Source organism: Mugil cephalus, chromosome 20 (genome assembly GCF_022458985.1).
Source record: "Mugil cephalus isolate CIBA_MC_2020 chromosome 20, CIBA_Mcephalus_1.1, whole genome shotgun sequence".
NCBI lineage: Eukaryota > Metazoa > Chordata > Actinopteri > Mugiliformes > Mugilidae > Mugil > Mugil cephalus.
Window position 1 is genome coordinate 1,750,747 of NC_061789.1, and position 17,195 is coordinate 1,767,941.

At 37.3% G+C, this 17,195-nt stretch overlaps 2 protein-coding genes across 4 annotated transcripts; both read left to right on the forward strand.

Annotated features, from left to right (window-relative positions):
- Positions 1-1,095: 1,095 nt before the first annotated feature.
- atp6v0ca (ATPase H+ transporting V0 subunit ca) lies at positions 1,096-7,478 on the forward strand. The gene is made up of 3 exons (XM_047572622.1): positions 1,096-1,348; positions 3,946-4,129; positions 6,228-7,478. The coding sequence occupies exons 1-3, from the start codon at positions 1,273-1,275 to the stop codon at positions 6,430-6,432; spliced, it is 465 nt and encodes a 154-aa protein (XP_047428578.1). The 5' UTR covers positions 1,096-1,272; the 3' UTR covers positions 6,433-7,478.
- Positions 7,479-9,083: 1,605 nt separating this feature from the next.
- Positions 9,084-16,463, forward strand: spsb3a (splA/ryanodine receptor domain and SOCS box containing 3a). 3 transcript variants are annotated; one of them, XM_047572676.1, is made up of 7 exons: positions 9,084-9,252; positions 10,420-10,624; positions 13,091-13,271; positions 13,922-14,109; positions 14,195-14,297; positions 14,370-14,495; positions 15,046-16,463. In XM_047572676.1, the coding sequence occupies exons 2-7, from the start codon at positions 10,502-10,504 to the stop codon at positions 15,441-15,443; spliced, it is 1,119 nt and encodes a 372-aa protein (XP_047428632.1). In that variant the 5' UTR covers positions 9,084-9,252; positions 10,420-10,501; the 3' UTR covers positions 15,444-16,463. The 3 variants fall into 3 exon arrangements, with proteins under 3 accessions (XP_047428632.1, XP_047428633.1, XP_047428634.1); XM_047572677.1 differs by having other exon boundaries at positions 10,423-10,624; XM_047572678.1 differs by lacking the exon at positions 9,084-9,252 and having other exon boundaries at positions 10,477-10,624; positions 13,096-13,271.
- Positions 16,464-17,195: the final 732 nt, after the last annotated feature.

Genomic DNA, 17,195 nt, shown 5'->3' on the forward strand with positions numbered 1-17,195 from the left:
ATAATATTAGTATAATACCAGTATATAATAATAATGACAGTATGTATGTGTATATATATATATATATATATATATACACATATACACAGTATATATATATAAAATACAGACATGGGCTCATCTACACAAAGAGACAACGGGTTGTACTGTCATTAATATTTTTAAAGTTTTAGTTATTAAGTGACACATCTGGACCATAAACTTAATCTGTGCATTCTCAGACAGTTTGTATAGAAGAGGTGATTGTGCTTTGAGCAGGAGTCAGTCACATGAATGAACTCTAAGCCGAAGTCGTAGCTCCAGAGAGAAGCTGCTGACAGTCATGTGCATTCCCTACATTTTCAGCTGCTCCCTTTTCTTTTTTCTTTTTTTTTTTACTGTTAAATTTATTGTACGAGTAAATTCACATGAGACGACTCTACAAGTTAAAGGACGACCAGCACCACTGGGAGGATCTTCATTGGCAGAGTAAAATGTCTACACGTCCACATAAATCCACAAAAGGAACTGGAAAATAAAACAATAAAGTGATTAAAGTTAATTGAAAGCCCGGATTAAGTGTCAGAGCTGGGATTTAGCTGGAGGAAAGTTATGCAAGATTAAAATACAAGTAATATCTAGTTAAATAAAACAGAAATTAGTGTAGCAGAAAATGCACAATTAGCTATACAACAAATATATATATATCATCAGAAATTAGCTTGTAGCTAAATCCGTCTCATTTACAAATTTACAAGGTCATGTATTTGTACCATTAATTTGCACAGTCTTCACTAAATAAATTAATAAATAAATAAAAACACATTAATGCGCATGCGTGTAGTTTCAACTGCAGTCAGTGTACTTGCAGCAGAACGTACCACCAAGTGGTATCTTTACGTAGTATGACACTACTCAAGACTCGTATAATGCGGTAAAGCAAATGCGTCTTTCATGTAAATGTAGTAAAATAATAAAATAAGTAAAGTAGAAAAAGGTGTGATTTAATAAGCAGCGATCGTTTTATTTTAATTTCATGTATTTTTTTGTGCGTAAAGCGCACCCCTCCTCCTCCGTAGATAATGGTTCCTCCCGAGATGGTGGGTCACGTGACTTTTTCCGTCTCGCCATTTTCCTCCTCCTCACTGGGACTCCCTCTCTCTGCCGCTTGCCGTGCTTCCCCCTCCCCTCTCAGCGCTTTAACCTGTCCGACGGGATCGCGGAGACCTCTACCGAGAAGACCGAGAAGACCTGTCCCCCCGTGTCGTAGCCGTACCGACCCCCGAGAGAAGGATGTCCTCCGAGGAGACTCCCGAGTACTCGCCTTTCTTCGCCGTGATGGGCGCCTCCGCGGCCATGGTCTTCAGCGGTACCCACAGCATCTTCTCCTATTTTCATTCTATTTCACGTATACTAAACACTGAATGTACACATATTAGAAGAGAAAACATATTTATTTATTCATATTTGCACACACGTAGCTTAGAATGGGAGCTAGAATCGGAGCTAGGATGGGATGAGATGACCAGATTTCTCAAATGAAATCCGGGGGCATTTCCATATATATATATGTTAAAAATAAATGTTATCAAATGAAATGAAGAAACAGGGAAAATTACGGCTTCATTTATATCGAAATATTTATTCATATTGCATAAGCATATTTAAATGTGATATGTCTGTAATGTCAACCTGCTACCGTAATAGTTATAGTCTGCGCACAACATGTTCACTAACTAGCGGGTCCTATCCGACTACCGTAATAATTATAGTATGCGCGCAACATTTTTGTTTGTCTCATTCACAAAATTATAAAATAAGGGACGTTTTCGGGGACAGATTTAGCCGGAGGCTAGGTCATCCAGTTAGGGGACTGTCCCCATAAATCGGGGCCGTCTGGGCACCGTAGAATGGGATGTAGCATTGGATCTAGCATTAGCCATCTGTAGCATCTCTGCACCACCGAGTCTCTTCCTCCCATTGGTTTCAAACAGCTGTATCACAAGAGGAGGCCTGAATATATATTTTTTTAAAGGAGACACAATAACAGCATAAAACGCACTACCAAAACCTTTATATTGGGATCTTAGAGGAGGATAATCTTTATATTTAGTATATTTTTACCCCAAATCTTTTGTTCCTGCAGATTTAACCCTGTCATTTCTGCATTTAAAGGAGACACATTAACGGAATAAAAAAAACATGTGCAATAGTGCAGTATATGATCTCAGGAAATCTGCATATGTTGCATATTTTTAACCTTGAAATCTAGCTTTTTATGTCCAGGAATTCCTGCAGCTTTAACTCTGACTTTAAAGGCCTTGTTATGAATGATTGAAACTAATAATAGTCTAAATAAAAGTGACATCAGTGCATCTTTAATTATATCTAAAAAGAAATGTAAATCAAAGATGTGCATTCCTAGTTAATATTGTTTTAATTGGGACAATTCTGCACAAGCTTTGGTGCAGTTTAACTTTTATATTTCTGTTATTTTTAAGTCAAAAAGGAGACACATTAACAGAATAAAACACCCCATTAAACCTTTATATTGAGCTCTTAGTAATAGAAGTTAAACCAGATTCATAAATGCATTGTCACCCAATAAAAACTGCAGTATTTAATCTCACACATTCTGTATATTTTTTAACCCAAATCTATTTTTTATGTCCTTGAATTTCTGCAGCTTTAAAACTGAGTGCGTGGCCTTTTATTAATGATATAAACCGTATTTAAAGGTGACATCCTGGTCCCTGCTGGATCCGTGCATCCTTAATTAAATGTAAAAAGAAATCTAAATTAAAGAGCGCCCTGTGTTCATCCTTTAAACTTATGCATTCCTCATTAATATTGTGTTAATTGGGTTGATTCTGCACAAACGTTGGTGCAGTTTAACTTTTATATTTAGTTTATGCACAAAATGAAACGTCGTTCATGGTCCTTTCTGAGAATTTGTCATTTCTCATTTTGCCTTTAAACACAGTTTCTTTTAAATAGTCCATTAGGTGCATTAAAGTCCTGCACTGAAGCTGCTCTTCGTGAATGTTTCTGGTTTCAAGTATCTGAGAGATTTGCTGATTCAACTGTGTTTTCATAGCAGAGGTTGTGGTTTGTTGCTGCTTTTGAATTGACACATGTCCCTGTTGTGTTGATATTTTAGTCAGTGGTGTAGGATAAATAACGGAAACATCCTCCAGAAATGATCCTCCACCTCTTTAAACATGTAGGCCAGACATGAAGAGTAATACGTTTTATTGTCATTGTCCAAGTAAACAACAACAACAATAAAAATTGAAACATAGGAATTAATGTAATTTGTACAATGAGGTAGAAAAAAGTAGCAGTAAATGCAAATGGCGTCTATGTTTGTGCAAGTGTCCCTATTGTGTGTAGGTGGAAAAGGGAATAAATAAATTAATTTTTTAAGAGAAGAAGCTGTTTTTTATTCTATTATTTCTATATTATTTATTTCTATTATTCCTCGTTAAGCTTGAGTTCTGCACAAGCTCCAACTTTTTAGATTTCTGTTATTTAAGTCGATAAAGAAGCAGATAAATAGATCTCGCTGGTATTTCTGCATCTAAGGGAGACACACTAATGGAATAAAACACTCCACTAAAACCTTTATATTGAGCTCTGACTAGAAAAAAGTTAAACCACATTCAGGAATTCTGTATATTTAATATAATTTTACCAGAAATCTATTTTGTGTTTGTTCTTTAAACGTGTGCACGTGTGTCGTTAATATCGTGTTAATTGGGACAATTCTGCACGAAACATTTAGAGCTGACATCATTTCACGTGGGATGATAGTAAAGTATTGAAGTGGGAGGTGTAAATCCCAGACACAAAACAACCATTTATCACATTTTTGATTTTTCAGTGGACACATTAAAACGTATCCACCATTAATCATCTTCCCTCTGTGGCGTTTAAGGGATGAACTAACGTGTGCGTGTCGTTCAGCGTTAGGAGCGGCGTACGGGACGGCGAAGAGCGGCACGGGCATCGCCGCCATGTCCGTGATGAGGCCAGAGCTCATCATGAAGTCCATCATCCCCGTGGTCATGGCTGGCATCATCGCCATCTACGGGCTGGTGGTGGCCGTGCTGATCGCCAACAACATCTCCGACAGAGTCTCTCTTTACAAGTAAGACGGCAAACGATGGCGCTCGTTAGTCTCAGAGTTGTCATCAATCCAAGAAGGAAGTCGCCGTGTTGGAGGCAACGGCCTCAAGTAGATGGTGGAAAATGGAGAATTATTGTTGTGTTTTTGGCTGCACCGATCTGGCTGTGAAAAACAATAATATCAATGTCTATAAATTCACACCCACCAGATTAGTATTATCAGGGAACTTCTGTTATGAGAATTATAGTTGGTAATTGTTACTTTACAAATTACTGACATGGACATAAATTGCAAAGTAATTAAAGTGTGATGTTTTCTGAGGGGCGGGGCTTAGCCGGAGGCAAAACATCACAAACACACCAGCTTGTAAACGCTAGTTAGCATATTTCAACTTTTATTGAATTAGCATTAGCATGTAACAAGAATCCCCCCAAATAATCTAGTTAATTTCTGTCACAATTAAGTCTTTTTTTATTAATTTTATATTTTATTTTTTATTTAACTAAAAGCAGCGCACATTCAACAAATTATAGCGCTAACTAATGTTAAAAAAACAAACAAAAATACTTATTAACAAGTAAATATTCCCACGTGGATGGATTTAGGTTTGAAAGACTTAATAGCAGAGGAGATAAAAGATGTGGAACAATGATTTCAGATAAATGTGAGTTTTAAAACGTTTTCCTGAGGGCGTAAGCTAAAAGTTAGCAGCTAGGATGTTAGCTAGTCTAACACTTGACGTTATATCCAGACTGAGCCTGATGATACGTTACATATTAATCTGACCTGGTATCAGAGGTGGGTGGTGGTGTTGATGATTGTCTCACTCCGATTCTTTCTTCTAATCACATTCACCCAGACTCATCTATGACCCGTAGTCGCTGGTATGTGGTTTATTTTATTTACAGTTCAGAGCAAAGTGCCAAGTATCGGTGTTGTTATCGTGTGTGTGTGTGTGTGTGACCCTGTAACATACAAACCTCAACCCCGTCCTCTCGCTCACATTCAGAGTGTAAAATTACAAAGGTTATATCACAATATTAATAAAATTACAACTCAGATCAATGTTTCCCTGAAACAAAAACATAAACACGGGTTCAAACTTCAGCTCATACAGCAACAACAACATTTTAATGGTCGACAGTGACACTTTTCGCCTCCAGCGAACGTCATAACGAAAGGGTCTATAGAGGGTATTTATTGATGTCACCACGGCCTGGGGCCACGCCCCCTGAGGCCACGCCCCCTGAGACCACGCCCCCCGAGAGCCCAAAAAAGTGACACAGTGAAATGTATCGGTAAACACAGAGAGACCAGGAAAAATGTGCGTGGAAAAGTGGATCAGCCTCAATTTCAGTTCGTTTTAGTTCATTTCAGTTTTGATAAATGTAGCTGAATAAAAGACGCTAACGCTAAGAGCTTTACTGAGAAGTAACGTTAGCCATAAAATACTGTAGCGTTAAAAGGATGATGATGAGGAGTGACCACAAATATTCAGTTTATTGTTTTATTGTTATTTATTGTTGGAGCTGAAATAGTTTCTGTCGACAAAACGACAACACCCACAAACGGTTTGACTTCATCAAACAAATACAGCATAAATTAATATTATCTAAACACTAAATGTGAACCACAACACCAGGTTTCTGTGTCTGGATTCTACTTCTACTACTTTTCAGATCTGTTGGGCTCTTCTTTATTTTTTTTTAAATTCATTTTACAGTTGAGATGCTATTAAAGCCTAAGACTCAAACTAATGCTGCTGATCAGAATCAGAATTATTTTATTTGATCCCAGGGGGAAATTACTATTACTGTACTAGTGTTAAGAACAAAGAGCAATGTAAAAACGAATATCAGAAATATATATATATATATATATAACAACTGTCACCTTTACCGTAACCATGGAGACTTCGCTGGCTGTGACATCACGTTCATATCTTCTATAGGACTTTAGCAGAAATAGCTAAAACCCAGAGTTCCTTTAGTTAAAATAAAGTTCCCTTCCTGCGTCAAGTTAGTATTTAGTTGTTTAATTGTAATTGGAGTTAACGAGGCTCCAGTGAAGCTCTGACTAAAGACATATGTTTGTGTTTTTGTTGTTTTGTCTCCTGCAGGAGCTTCATGTACCTGGGGGCCGGCCTGAGCGTGGGCCTGAGCGGGTTGGCGGCCGGCTTCGCCATCGGCATCGTGGGCGACGCCGGCGTGCGGGGCACCGCCCAGCAGCCCCGGCTCTTCGTGGGCATGATCCTGATCCTGATCTTCGCCGAGGTGCTGGGTCTCTACGGCCTCATCGTGGCCCTCATCCTGTCCACAAAATAAGAGTCTCAAAAAACAACAACAACAACAACAACAAACACAAAACAAACAAACATCTTCATCCATTCATCCATTCATTCATTCATTCCACGTCAAAAGCAGCAAGAACAACTAGAAGATTTTCACGTTTCCTTTCCATTTCACTTCCCTCCGTGGGTCTGACAGGATGAGGCGGCAGCAGAAATGTGCGTGTTGTTAAAAAAATCCGTCCGAGTTGTTGTGTCGGGGCCACGAAGACGTACAAGACGTTTGTTTTGTAGGATGATGATGATGATGATGATGATGATGATGATGATGATGTGTGGACGGTCCGCCTGATTTATTGTGTGATCCTAAAGTGTACAGTGATCCAGCGCCCCCCCCCCTCCAGTAAATGTAGTAACCAGTTTGTGCCGTGAGTGTGAATATCTCAACGTTCACCCCCCCCCCCCCCACACCCAAACTTTACCCCCTTTACGCCTCCTGGATTTATTTTATTTGTACCTTTTAGTAGTTTTTATCGTCTCCTTTTATGTTTTTTTAAAGGCTGCTGAGAAGTCGTGCACACCAGTATTTTATTTATTTATTTATATATTTATTTTTATTTTGGGACCATTTTTTTTTGTTTTTTGACTCATGTTTATTTATTGGAAACTTTTTGAAGCTGTCTAACTGGAACACTTGTTTATTGAAGACCCTATATACATAAAAAAAAAGAAAAAGATATATATATATATATAAATTATCTGTGTATAGATAGATTAATTGCACTGTGGGTAAATGTTTTAAAGTGCTTGGAATTCCTCTGGATGTAGTGTGTTATTAATGGAGGACGTGTGTGTGTGTGTGTGTGTGTGAGAATAATTATGAATGAATAACGTGTGCGAGTGGTTTTATGTTTACTATGACATCTCAAACACTGGTATTGTTTACTCGTAGTGCTGCTGTCTTGATTTTTTTATTTATTTATTTATTTATTTTTGTTGTTGTTTTTATTTTTGTTGATGGTGAGAGATCACTGTTCGGCCATGCCTGTCAGATTTCCGAATAAAACTCAACCTCCTCCAGAACATGGCTTCAGACTGAATCAATCATTTAATTCAATAATAAATAATTAAATTATTTTTTATTAATTAATTTTATTTAATAAATAATTTACAAAAAAAACTCTACTGTCAAAGTGAAAACTAACTTCTAGAAAGTGAAATTAAATTAATTAAAAATATCTATCTAATACATATACATAAAATTATTCATTTTTTTCCCCATATTTCTATATTTTAATTCAAGTAAATAGAATAAATGATATAAATAACAAAGCTCTATAGGGACATTTATTATAAATATTTAAGTAAGAAAAACACATGTATACATCTAAATAAATAAGTGTCACATGCAGCGTAAACATGGGATCAATAAATAATAATTAGGGAGCAAGTAGCAGAATATAAATGGAGAAAACACACTAGATTATGGGAAATTACTTAGTATTTTAGTCTTTTATTTTATAGTTAACATTTTTTTTACCTTAACATTAAGTTAATAAATAATTTACAAAAAAAAACTACTGTCAAAGTGAAAACTAACTTCTAGAAAGTGAAATTAAATTAATTAAAAATATCTATCTAATACATATTGCATAAAATTATTTATTTTTTCCCCATATTTCTATATTTTTAATTCAAGTAAATATAATAAATGATATAAATAACAAGGCTCATTTGTGTTTAATGGCTTATAGGGACATTTATTATAAATATTTAAGTAAGAAAAACACATACATCTAAATAAATAAGTGTCACATGCAGCGTAAATGTGGGATCAACAAATAATAATTAGAGAGCAAATAGCAGAATATAAATGGAGAAAACACCCTAGATTATGGGAAATTACTTAGTATTTTAGTCTTTTATTTTACAGTTAACATTTTTTTTACCTTAACATTAAGTTAATAAATAATTTACAAAAAAAACTACTGTCAAAGTGAAAACTAACTTCTAGAAAGTGAAATTAAATTAATTAAAAATATCTATCTAATACATATTGCATAAAATTATTTATTTTTTCCCCATATTTCTATATTTTTAATTCAAGTAAATATAATAAATGATATAAATAACAAGGCTCATTTGTGTTTAATGGCTTATAGGGACATTTATTATAAATATTTAAGTAAGATAAACACATCTATACATCTAAATAAATAAGTGTCACATGCAGCGTAAATGTGGGATCAACAAATAATAATTAGGGAGCAAGTAGCAGAATATAAATGGAGAAAACACCCTAGATTATGGGAAATTACTTATTATTTTAGTCTTTTATTTTGTAGTTAAATTTTTTTTTACCTTAACATTAAGTTAATTAGAGTTTGTAATGGCACACTTTAAAAAAAAAACACGAAATTATGTAAAATTTTTCGATATTATTTAGATTTTTCTTTAATTTTTGTACGTATTTCTAAGTCAAGTAAATATAGTACACATATACATATATATATATATATTTGAACAGATAGATAGATAGATAGATAGATAGATAGACAGATAGATAGATAGATAGATAGATAGATAGATAGATAGATAGATAGATAGATAGATAGATAGAAGCTGAGGTTAATGAATGAATGAATGAATGAATTAATTAGAGCTTTGTGTTGTGGTTGTGAGCAGCGACCTCTAGCGGCCGCTGCTCGGACCGAACCAGGTCCATTGTTTTCTGTCCCTCTCGTTTAAAGTAGGTCATGGAGGAAGGAAGCGAGCCTCGATATTTATCCACCATTCGTGTTTTTAATTAACTGAAGAAATACGAGGATTAAAGGACAAACGTTTGTTTTGAGAACAGGTACCGTGAACCTTTCATTAATCCCTGGTTCATAGCGGCTAGCTGAAGCTAACTGGCTAGCTTGTGCTAACTGCATCCTTAAGCCTCTTTTTTTAAAATAATATTTATCACACTAATCGAAACTCTGTCGTGTAAATATATTGTCATATGTAACAGTTATGATATTTCCTAAGCTTTAAATATACACATATACGGTGTATTTAGTTTATTTGTAAAGCTTCTGGCCTTGTTGTGGTGTGCTAACATGCTACGTGGCTAACTAGAGGAACATGACTTTTAATAATAAATAATGTAAATTATTTATTTATTCACTAGTTACAGACTATTATTAATAAATTAGCTCTATCTTGTCTATTTAGGCCGCGGGCTGCGTTGCTTTTAGTCCAATTAATGTATGTTTTTGTGCCAAAGGTTAACGCTGTTAGCATATATATATATATATATATATATAGGCTACATACATTTATTTATTTATTTATTTATTGACAAAATATATTCAGGAAAGTACAAAAACTGCAAAGATTGTCAGGATAACACGCAGTTACAAAATATATAAATATAAAAATATAACAAATAACCAAAAACAAAATAAAAAGGTTTGAGGTTGAATAAAGTTTTATTGTTGTTGTTGTTGTTTTGGGGTTTAAACCTTTTCACCCTAATATTTTCTAAAAATAGGAACGAAAACGTCTTTATGGCTCTAAAACAATAATATTTAGTACTGGGCAACATGCAGAATATTTCATTTAAATCAGCTTTGGGATTTTTATTTATATTATTATTCATATATTTTTTATTTCTATTGATATTTCTGTTTTATTTATATGTAAATATGTGTGTTTGTATTTGATGAGATGGGAAATAATAAAGTCACTTTATAGCACATTTAAAAACAACAGAAGTACCAAACAATTAAAATAAAACACTAATAACACCAGTAAAATAATAAAATAAAAGTACAATAAGTACAAACTAGGGTCATATGATGAGGAAATTCAGGGTTTGTTTACCACATTCAGTGTTTAACGTCTCTAAATATACGATTAACATCTTTTTTTTCCTTCATATTTAACACAATTAGTTGTGACAGTAGATTTTCATAGCAAATGTTGCACAGAATAAAAAGTGTAACAGGTTAAAGGTGTTTTTTTTAATGTCGTCTTCCAGCAGCTGTGCTGATGCCGTCCTCCGAACATCTGGACTAACGGACCCTGCGAAGCGACTCGGACGTGCTGGTAGCGGCGCTGGGATGTCCAGGCGCAGCAGGAGTCGTGCATGGAGATATGTCTGGGGCGGGATAAGGCGAGACGCTGACGCCCGGGCTCTGGTTCTGGCCTCGGAGAGCGAAGACTGGAGGTTCGACCGCCTGGAGGTAAGAACGGAAACGCCTGGACAGATGTGACGGACGAGACGAGAGCTGCAGAGTTTCAGGTCATGGTTTTTATTTCAAAATGGAACGAAGTGATGCATTCAGGTCCCGGTTTATTTCCCTAGATACTAAATAAAAACAGTGCAGATAAGACTGAAGATAAGTAAAATAAATAAATAAAAGTGGCAACAAGCAGAATGAATTTGTGCAGTTTAACAGCTTCTGGAAAACTTCTGTAAACTGATGCAACTAATTTGCATTAATATCCAGATTTATGTCAAGTTGGAAAAACCTTCTCTGAACTAGGGATGTTTGTATCAATCCAGAAATAATCACACTTTAGATCTAGATTTGTGTTTTTTTTTATTGTTTTTTTAGAATAAATGTCAAAATATCGAGTCTGTTTTCACATTAAATATTAATACTTTTATTATGAATCGCTTCTAAAAAAGAGACGGAGCTCGGTAATGGAGGCCTTTAAGTAAAAATATAATAATATATTACATCCCAGTGTCACAGGCAGAGAACCCGTAAAATAAAGGTTTGTATTGGAACCATAAGGAACCTTTTAAAGGAACCTAATAACTATTTGTTGTCCTGTTTTTTAGAGAATCTATTCAGTTCTTAATGGAACCTTAATTAGAGAACATTGAACTTTGATTCAGGCGTTTTCTGAAGAACCTGTTGCTTAAAACTAAATTGTAACATTTATGTCGTAAAGAGAAACACAAACAAAAACTTTCACAATAATCTTTTCACAAATTCCTCACGTACATTTTTAATTTATACTAATATACATGTAAACATGCTGCGGTTTCTTAACTAAATCCTTTAATTAGAAATGATAGCGATGTAGAAACTTGACACCTTTGTGTCACGTTCTCACCTGAAAACCGACCGGTTTGTCTGGTCCTGAAAGAATTCGTCCAAGTCAGAGCGACTGTTCTTAGTTTCACTTTTGTTTGACAGAGATTTTATTTTTAAATGTGATTTACTCAGATTAGTCTTTAATTGCTCCGGTTAAAGAGGAGTTTGATAAGTGGCAGTTTGTTTAATTCTTATACATAGATATAAAATACATTGTTTGTAATTACGACTCATTTTCGTACACAGGTAGACGTCTAAAAGTATCGATATCTGTATTGGTATCAGGATATCACCCTTGGTATTACTCGGTATCGGATCAAGAGGAAGAACAGTGGCATCACTCAGCGCTTCTTTAAACTGAGATTTAATCTGCATCAGTTTACAGACACGTCTTAACTTCCATCTCCACGAGTTCACACCTTCAGACTGATGCTGGGTTTAGATTGTTCCCACAGTTTATTTAAACCTCAAACGTCTCTCCGGTCATTTAGAGCAGAACCTTTGGAACTCGGAGGAACTCAACGAGTCCAGGAGTCTTTATTAAAACATGTTTTATTTGTGAAAGACCGAACTAACTAACATATTATTGACGTGTCCCTGTTCTGTCTCTGTTCTGTCTCTGTTCTGTCTCTGTTCTGTCTCCGTTCTGTCTCCGTCTCGTCTCTGTTCTGTCTACGTTCTGTCTCTGTTCTGTCTCTGTTCTGTCTCTGTTCTGTCTCCGTTCTGTCTCCGTCTCGTCTCTGTTCTGTCTCTGTTCTGTCCCTGTTCTGTCCCTGTTCTGTCTCTGTTCTGTCTCCGTTCTGTCTCCGTTCTGTCTCCGTCTCGTCTCTGTTCTGTCCCTGTTCTGTCTCGTCTCGTTCTGTCTCCGTTCTGTCCCTGTTCTGTCCCTGTTCTGTCCCTGTTCTGTCTCCGTTCTGTCTCCGTTCTGTCCCTGTTCTGTCTCCGTCTCGTCTCCGTTCTGTCCCTGTTCTGTCTCCGTTCTGTCTCCGCTCTGTCTCTGTCTCGTCTCTGTTCTGTCCCTGTTCTGTCTCTGTTCTGTCTCCGTCTTGTCTCCGTCTCGTCTCTGTTCTGTCCCTGTTCTGTCTCTATTCTGTCTCCGTTCTGTCTCCGTCTTGTCTCTGTTCTGTCCCTGTTCTGTCTCCGTTCTGTCTCCGTCTCGTCTCTGTTCTGTCTCTGTTCTGTCCCTGTTCTGTCTCCGTTCTGTCTCCGTTCTGTCTCCGTTCTGTCTCCGTCTCGTCTCTGTTCTGTCCCTGTTCTGTCTCCGTTCTGTCTCCGTTCTGTCTCCGTTCTGTCCCTGTTCTGTCTCCGTCTCGTCTCCGTTCTGTCCCTGTTCTGTCTCCGCTCTGTCTCTGTCTCGTCTCTGATCTGTCTCTGTTCTGTCCCTGTTCTGTCTCCGTTCTGTCTCCGTCTCGTCTCCGTTCTGTCTCCGTTCTGTCTCTGTCTCGTCTCTGTTCTGTCTCTGTTCTGTCTCCGTTCTGTCTCCGTTCTGTCCCTGTTCTGTCTCTGTCCCGTCTCTGATCTGTCTCTGTTCTGTCCCTGTTCTGTCTCCGTTCTGTCTCTGTCCCGTCTCCGTCTCGTCTCCGTCCCGTCTCCGTTCTCTAGTACAGTGATTCAGACTCTGAGGCCGACTTCTCGGCCGTGATGGTTCCTCCGGTTCCCAGCGCTGTTCCCGTCACCGGGGAATCGTACTGCGGCTGCGACTCTCAGGCCGAAACCAGCTACAACCCTCGACTCAGAGGTTTTCACCAGGTCAAAGACTGTCACTGCGGAGAGGACGACCAAGGTAAAAATAAAATAAAATACACAACACGAGGCTGATCACACAACTTTAATCCTTTAATCATCTTATTCTTCTTTTTATTCTTTCTAACGTTTCTAAACATTTCTTCTTTTCTATTATAGTTGTTATTATTACTTTCCTGTATATTATTGTTTTATTGTAGCTGGACAAAGAATTATATATTTATTTTTTGTTATTATTTTTTATTTACAACCAACAAAGAAGATTATTGTTGGTTGTAAATAAAAACTAATAACAAAAATAATGCGATTATATATCAAAATCTGCGTATTCCAGCAGAGCGACCGACTTATTTGACTTTTTTTTGCTGCTAATTTTAAACTGGATGGCACCAGTTTGTGGTTCTTGCAGAAACAAGTGTGGAAAGTATGAAATTTGATTTTTATAAATTTCCAAAAAGGAAAAATTAATGTTTTGGGCCGATCATGAACGAATTCTGCACCACCACCACCACTTCTTCTGTACACGTGCAATAAATAATATTGTTTTTTGACTCAATTTATCCAATTAATTACCACCGATGTCGTCTGATGTCCATATATACAACATGTATTTTAAGCTGCATTTAAAATCTCATATGTAGAATATTGTTATATCGGTTCTCGTATATAAGTCCTCGTGTCTCCGTCCAGACTTTGACTGGGTCTGGGACGCTAACGGCCGATCGACGGCGACGCTCCTGAGCTGCGACAACCGCAAAGTGAACTTCCACTCGGAGTACAGCTGCGGCACGGCGGCGATCCGCGGATCCAAGGAGCTGGCGGAGGGGCAGCACTTCTGGGAAATCAAGATGACGTCTCCGGTCTACGGGACAGACATGGTAAGAGACGCTCCACGTTTGGGACGAGTCATGAATGCATCGCGGTTAGTTTGAGGCAGATTTTTTTTTGTTTGTTTGTGTGCAGATGGTTGGCATCGGGACGTCTGACGTCAACCTGGACAAGTACAGACACACGTTCTGCAGCCTGTTGGGAAAAGACTCGGACAGCTGGGGCCTCTCCTACACCGGTGAGAGGCTGCGACGGAGCCGCTGAACATCCCCGCGGTTTATTATTTATTAAAACCTTTTATGTCTTTTAGGCTTATTGCATCACAAAGGAGACAAGACGAACTTCTCCACCCGGTTCGGACAAGGCTCGATCATCGGAGTTCACCTGGACACGTGGCACGGCACCCTGACGTTCTTCAAGAACCGCAAGTGTATAGGTGAGTTAATAGGGACGTTTCATCTTTTTAAAAGGAAAGTTTATTGATCAGGTTTGAGATTTTTTTGCTTCGTTAACGTGTCTTCTATCAAACTAGTTTAAAAAAATGGTCAAAATGCACATTTAGTTGTTTATTTCACTTCACTTTGTCTGTGTTGAGCCTCTAATTTCCTCCTAAATTCTCTAAAGTCGTCTTTCTACTGTAGCATCGTCTCTACCCGGTATCTGAAAAACGTTGTGTTTATTCTTAATTACAATCTGCAGGTATTTGCAGAGGAGATGTTTCATGGATTATTTACATTTTACTCCTTAAAACCTGGACTCTTTTGTGATTTATGGAGTGAAAAGACGAGAAAATTCCCTCTGTAAATACCTGGAAATCTAATATGTTAATAAAATGAAACAATTTTGAATTTCTGACGATAGGAAGAGTTTCTTACTTCTTAATTATAATAATAATAATGATAATTAACTTGGCCTGAGGCCTGAGTGGGTGCGTCGGGACGGAGAACCTGCAGATTAAGTGTATTTTCTGTATTTTCTGTCTGCAGGCGTCGCAGCCACGGAGCTGCAGAACAAGCGCTTCTACCCGATGGCGTGCTCCACGGCGGCCAAGAGCAGCATGAAGGTGATCCGGTCGTGCTCGGCGCCGACCTCGCTGCTCTACCTGTGCTGCGCCCGCCTGCGCCAGCTGCTGCCGGACTGCATAGACACTCTGGACGAGCTGCCGCTGCCGCCGGGCCTCCGCCAGCTGCTCCACAACAAGCTGGGCTGGGTCCTCAGCCTCAACTGCGGCTCCAGCGGCTCCGACGGGTCCGACGGGTCCGAGCGCTCGCCGCGTTTGACCCGCGCCCCGCCCTCGGCCGGACCGTCCTCCTCCGAGAGCGACTCCGAGGGCTGCACGTCCGACCCCGAGGCCTGTCAGAGGAAGAGGTGCCGCTGGACGTGACCGGACCTCCTCCTCCTCCTCCTCCTCCTCCTCCTCCTCCTCCTCCTCTGATCCGATCTGACGCCGCCTTCCTGCCTCCGAGGTTTCTCTTCAGTGTTATTCCAGTAGCGAAGGAAAATAATCGGGAGGAGCGGAGAAAAAGGCGTCCGTGATCTTCTTCTCTCATGCCATTCTCTTTAAACCAGTGAATATGTTTTGTTGCCATTCATTCATATGTGTGTGTGTGTGTGTGGGAACAGTCTGTAACACTGAAAAAAAACAAAACAAAAAAGAAGAAACGTGTAGATATTTTCTTTTTGTGTCGAACTGTTACACGGAGGAAGGTGGAGCTCTTCTTCTTCTTCTTCCTCCCGAATTCAACACCTCGAACTTCTCTCCGAAAAGTTTTCTAAACGCGTTTTTACTTTTACTCGGATCATGAAAAACAAAAAGAGACTCTGTGACGTATTTTTAATTTTCTTTATAATCACTGTTGCACCTTATTTCTTCTTTTTTTTTTTTTACTTTCTACTCGTCTGTTTATGCAACAGTGTTTTGTTACTTTACTCGAAGCCTTGTTCTGTGCAGAAATGGACTTTTTAAATGAGATGATTCTTATCGTGATCATGACTAAGTACTAATTAGATTTAATTCTCCAGCACCAAACTATGAAATGACACCACGTCCCCTCCCTCCCTCCATGTCCTGGTTTAAACTACATCTTATACAAAGATTTAAGGTTCTATGCAATACGAGCGTTTTCTGAACGAAGCACAAATCCGTCGAATGACGGAGTCGAGAAAGATCAGTTTCTTTTCGTCTTCGCTCACAGTGTTTGTCTTTTCATCGATGCATCGAAGCACTTTGTTCTCACTCTTCTACTGTAAATAAGTAAACTCTACGTGTGTTTTTTCTGTACCATGTCATATTAATAATAATATTAATAATAATAATAATACTGTATGTGTCGGCAGTCGTTGGCCTTTTTCTGTATAACTCGGCATGATTTTCAGCGGAAAATAAAACTACATATGCACAAAGGAATTTCTTTCTTTATTGAGGAAGATTATTTTTGAGAATCGGTGCAGTTTCCAGAATATTTGTAGTTACACATGTTTGATGGGGGCTAATATTTTACTACTGTCAGATATTAATCTGAAGCAGATTTTATAGGAAAATACTTTAACATCTTTGAAATAAAAAAGAAAATTGTCAAGGTCTTAACTGCAGAGAAAAAATTTTTTAAATAAAAACATCCCAAAAAATGATATATTTTATTTAGTACATAGAGCATAATTAATCATTTTGAATGAAAATTGTTTTTATTATATGAGGAATGATTCATAATTAATTTCAAATAAAGTTATATTTGCAAAAAAAATATTTGTATTTAAAATTAATTTAAAATAGTAAAGGGTATAGAGATAAAAAGTAACTTTTTATAAAATAATTATTTATAAAATAAATGATTTCTGCCACAAATTTAGTTGTTTAGTTATTTATTTTAAGCTCATTTAAAGGTTTTCACAAAAAAACAAATTAGATGATAAATGTATCTATAATTTAAACCAGTAAAAGGTCTGACAATAATAATAATAATAATAATAATAATGCAAATACCACACACTCGCTAATATTGAGGTATGTGTCTAAAATTGTTTATATTTAATATCTTAAATATAAATATAATATTAATGCCTGGTATCGTGTTTATAAAATATATCATCGTGTTAACTCTTGATACGGAACCAATGCAGCGAATATTTAGTTATA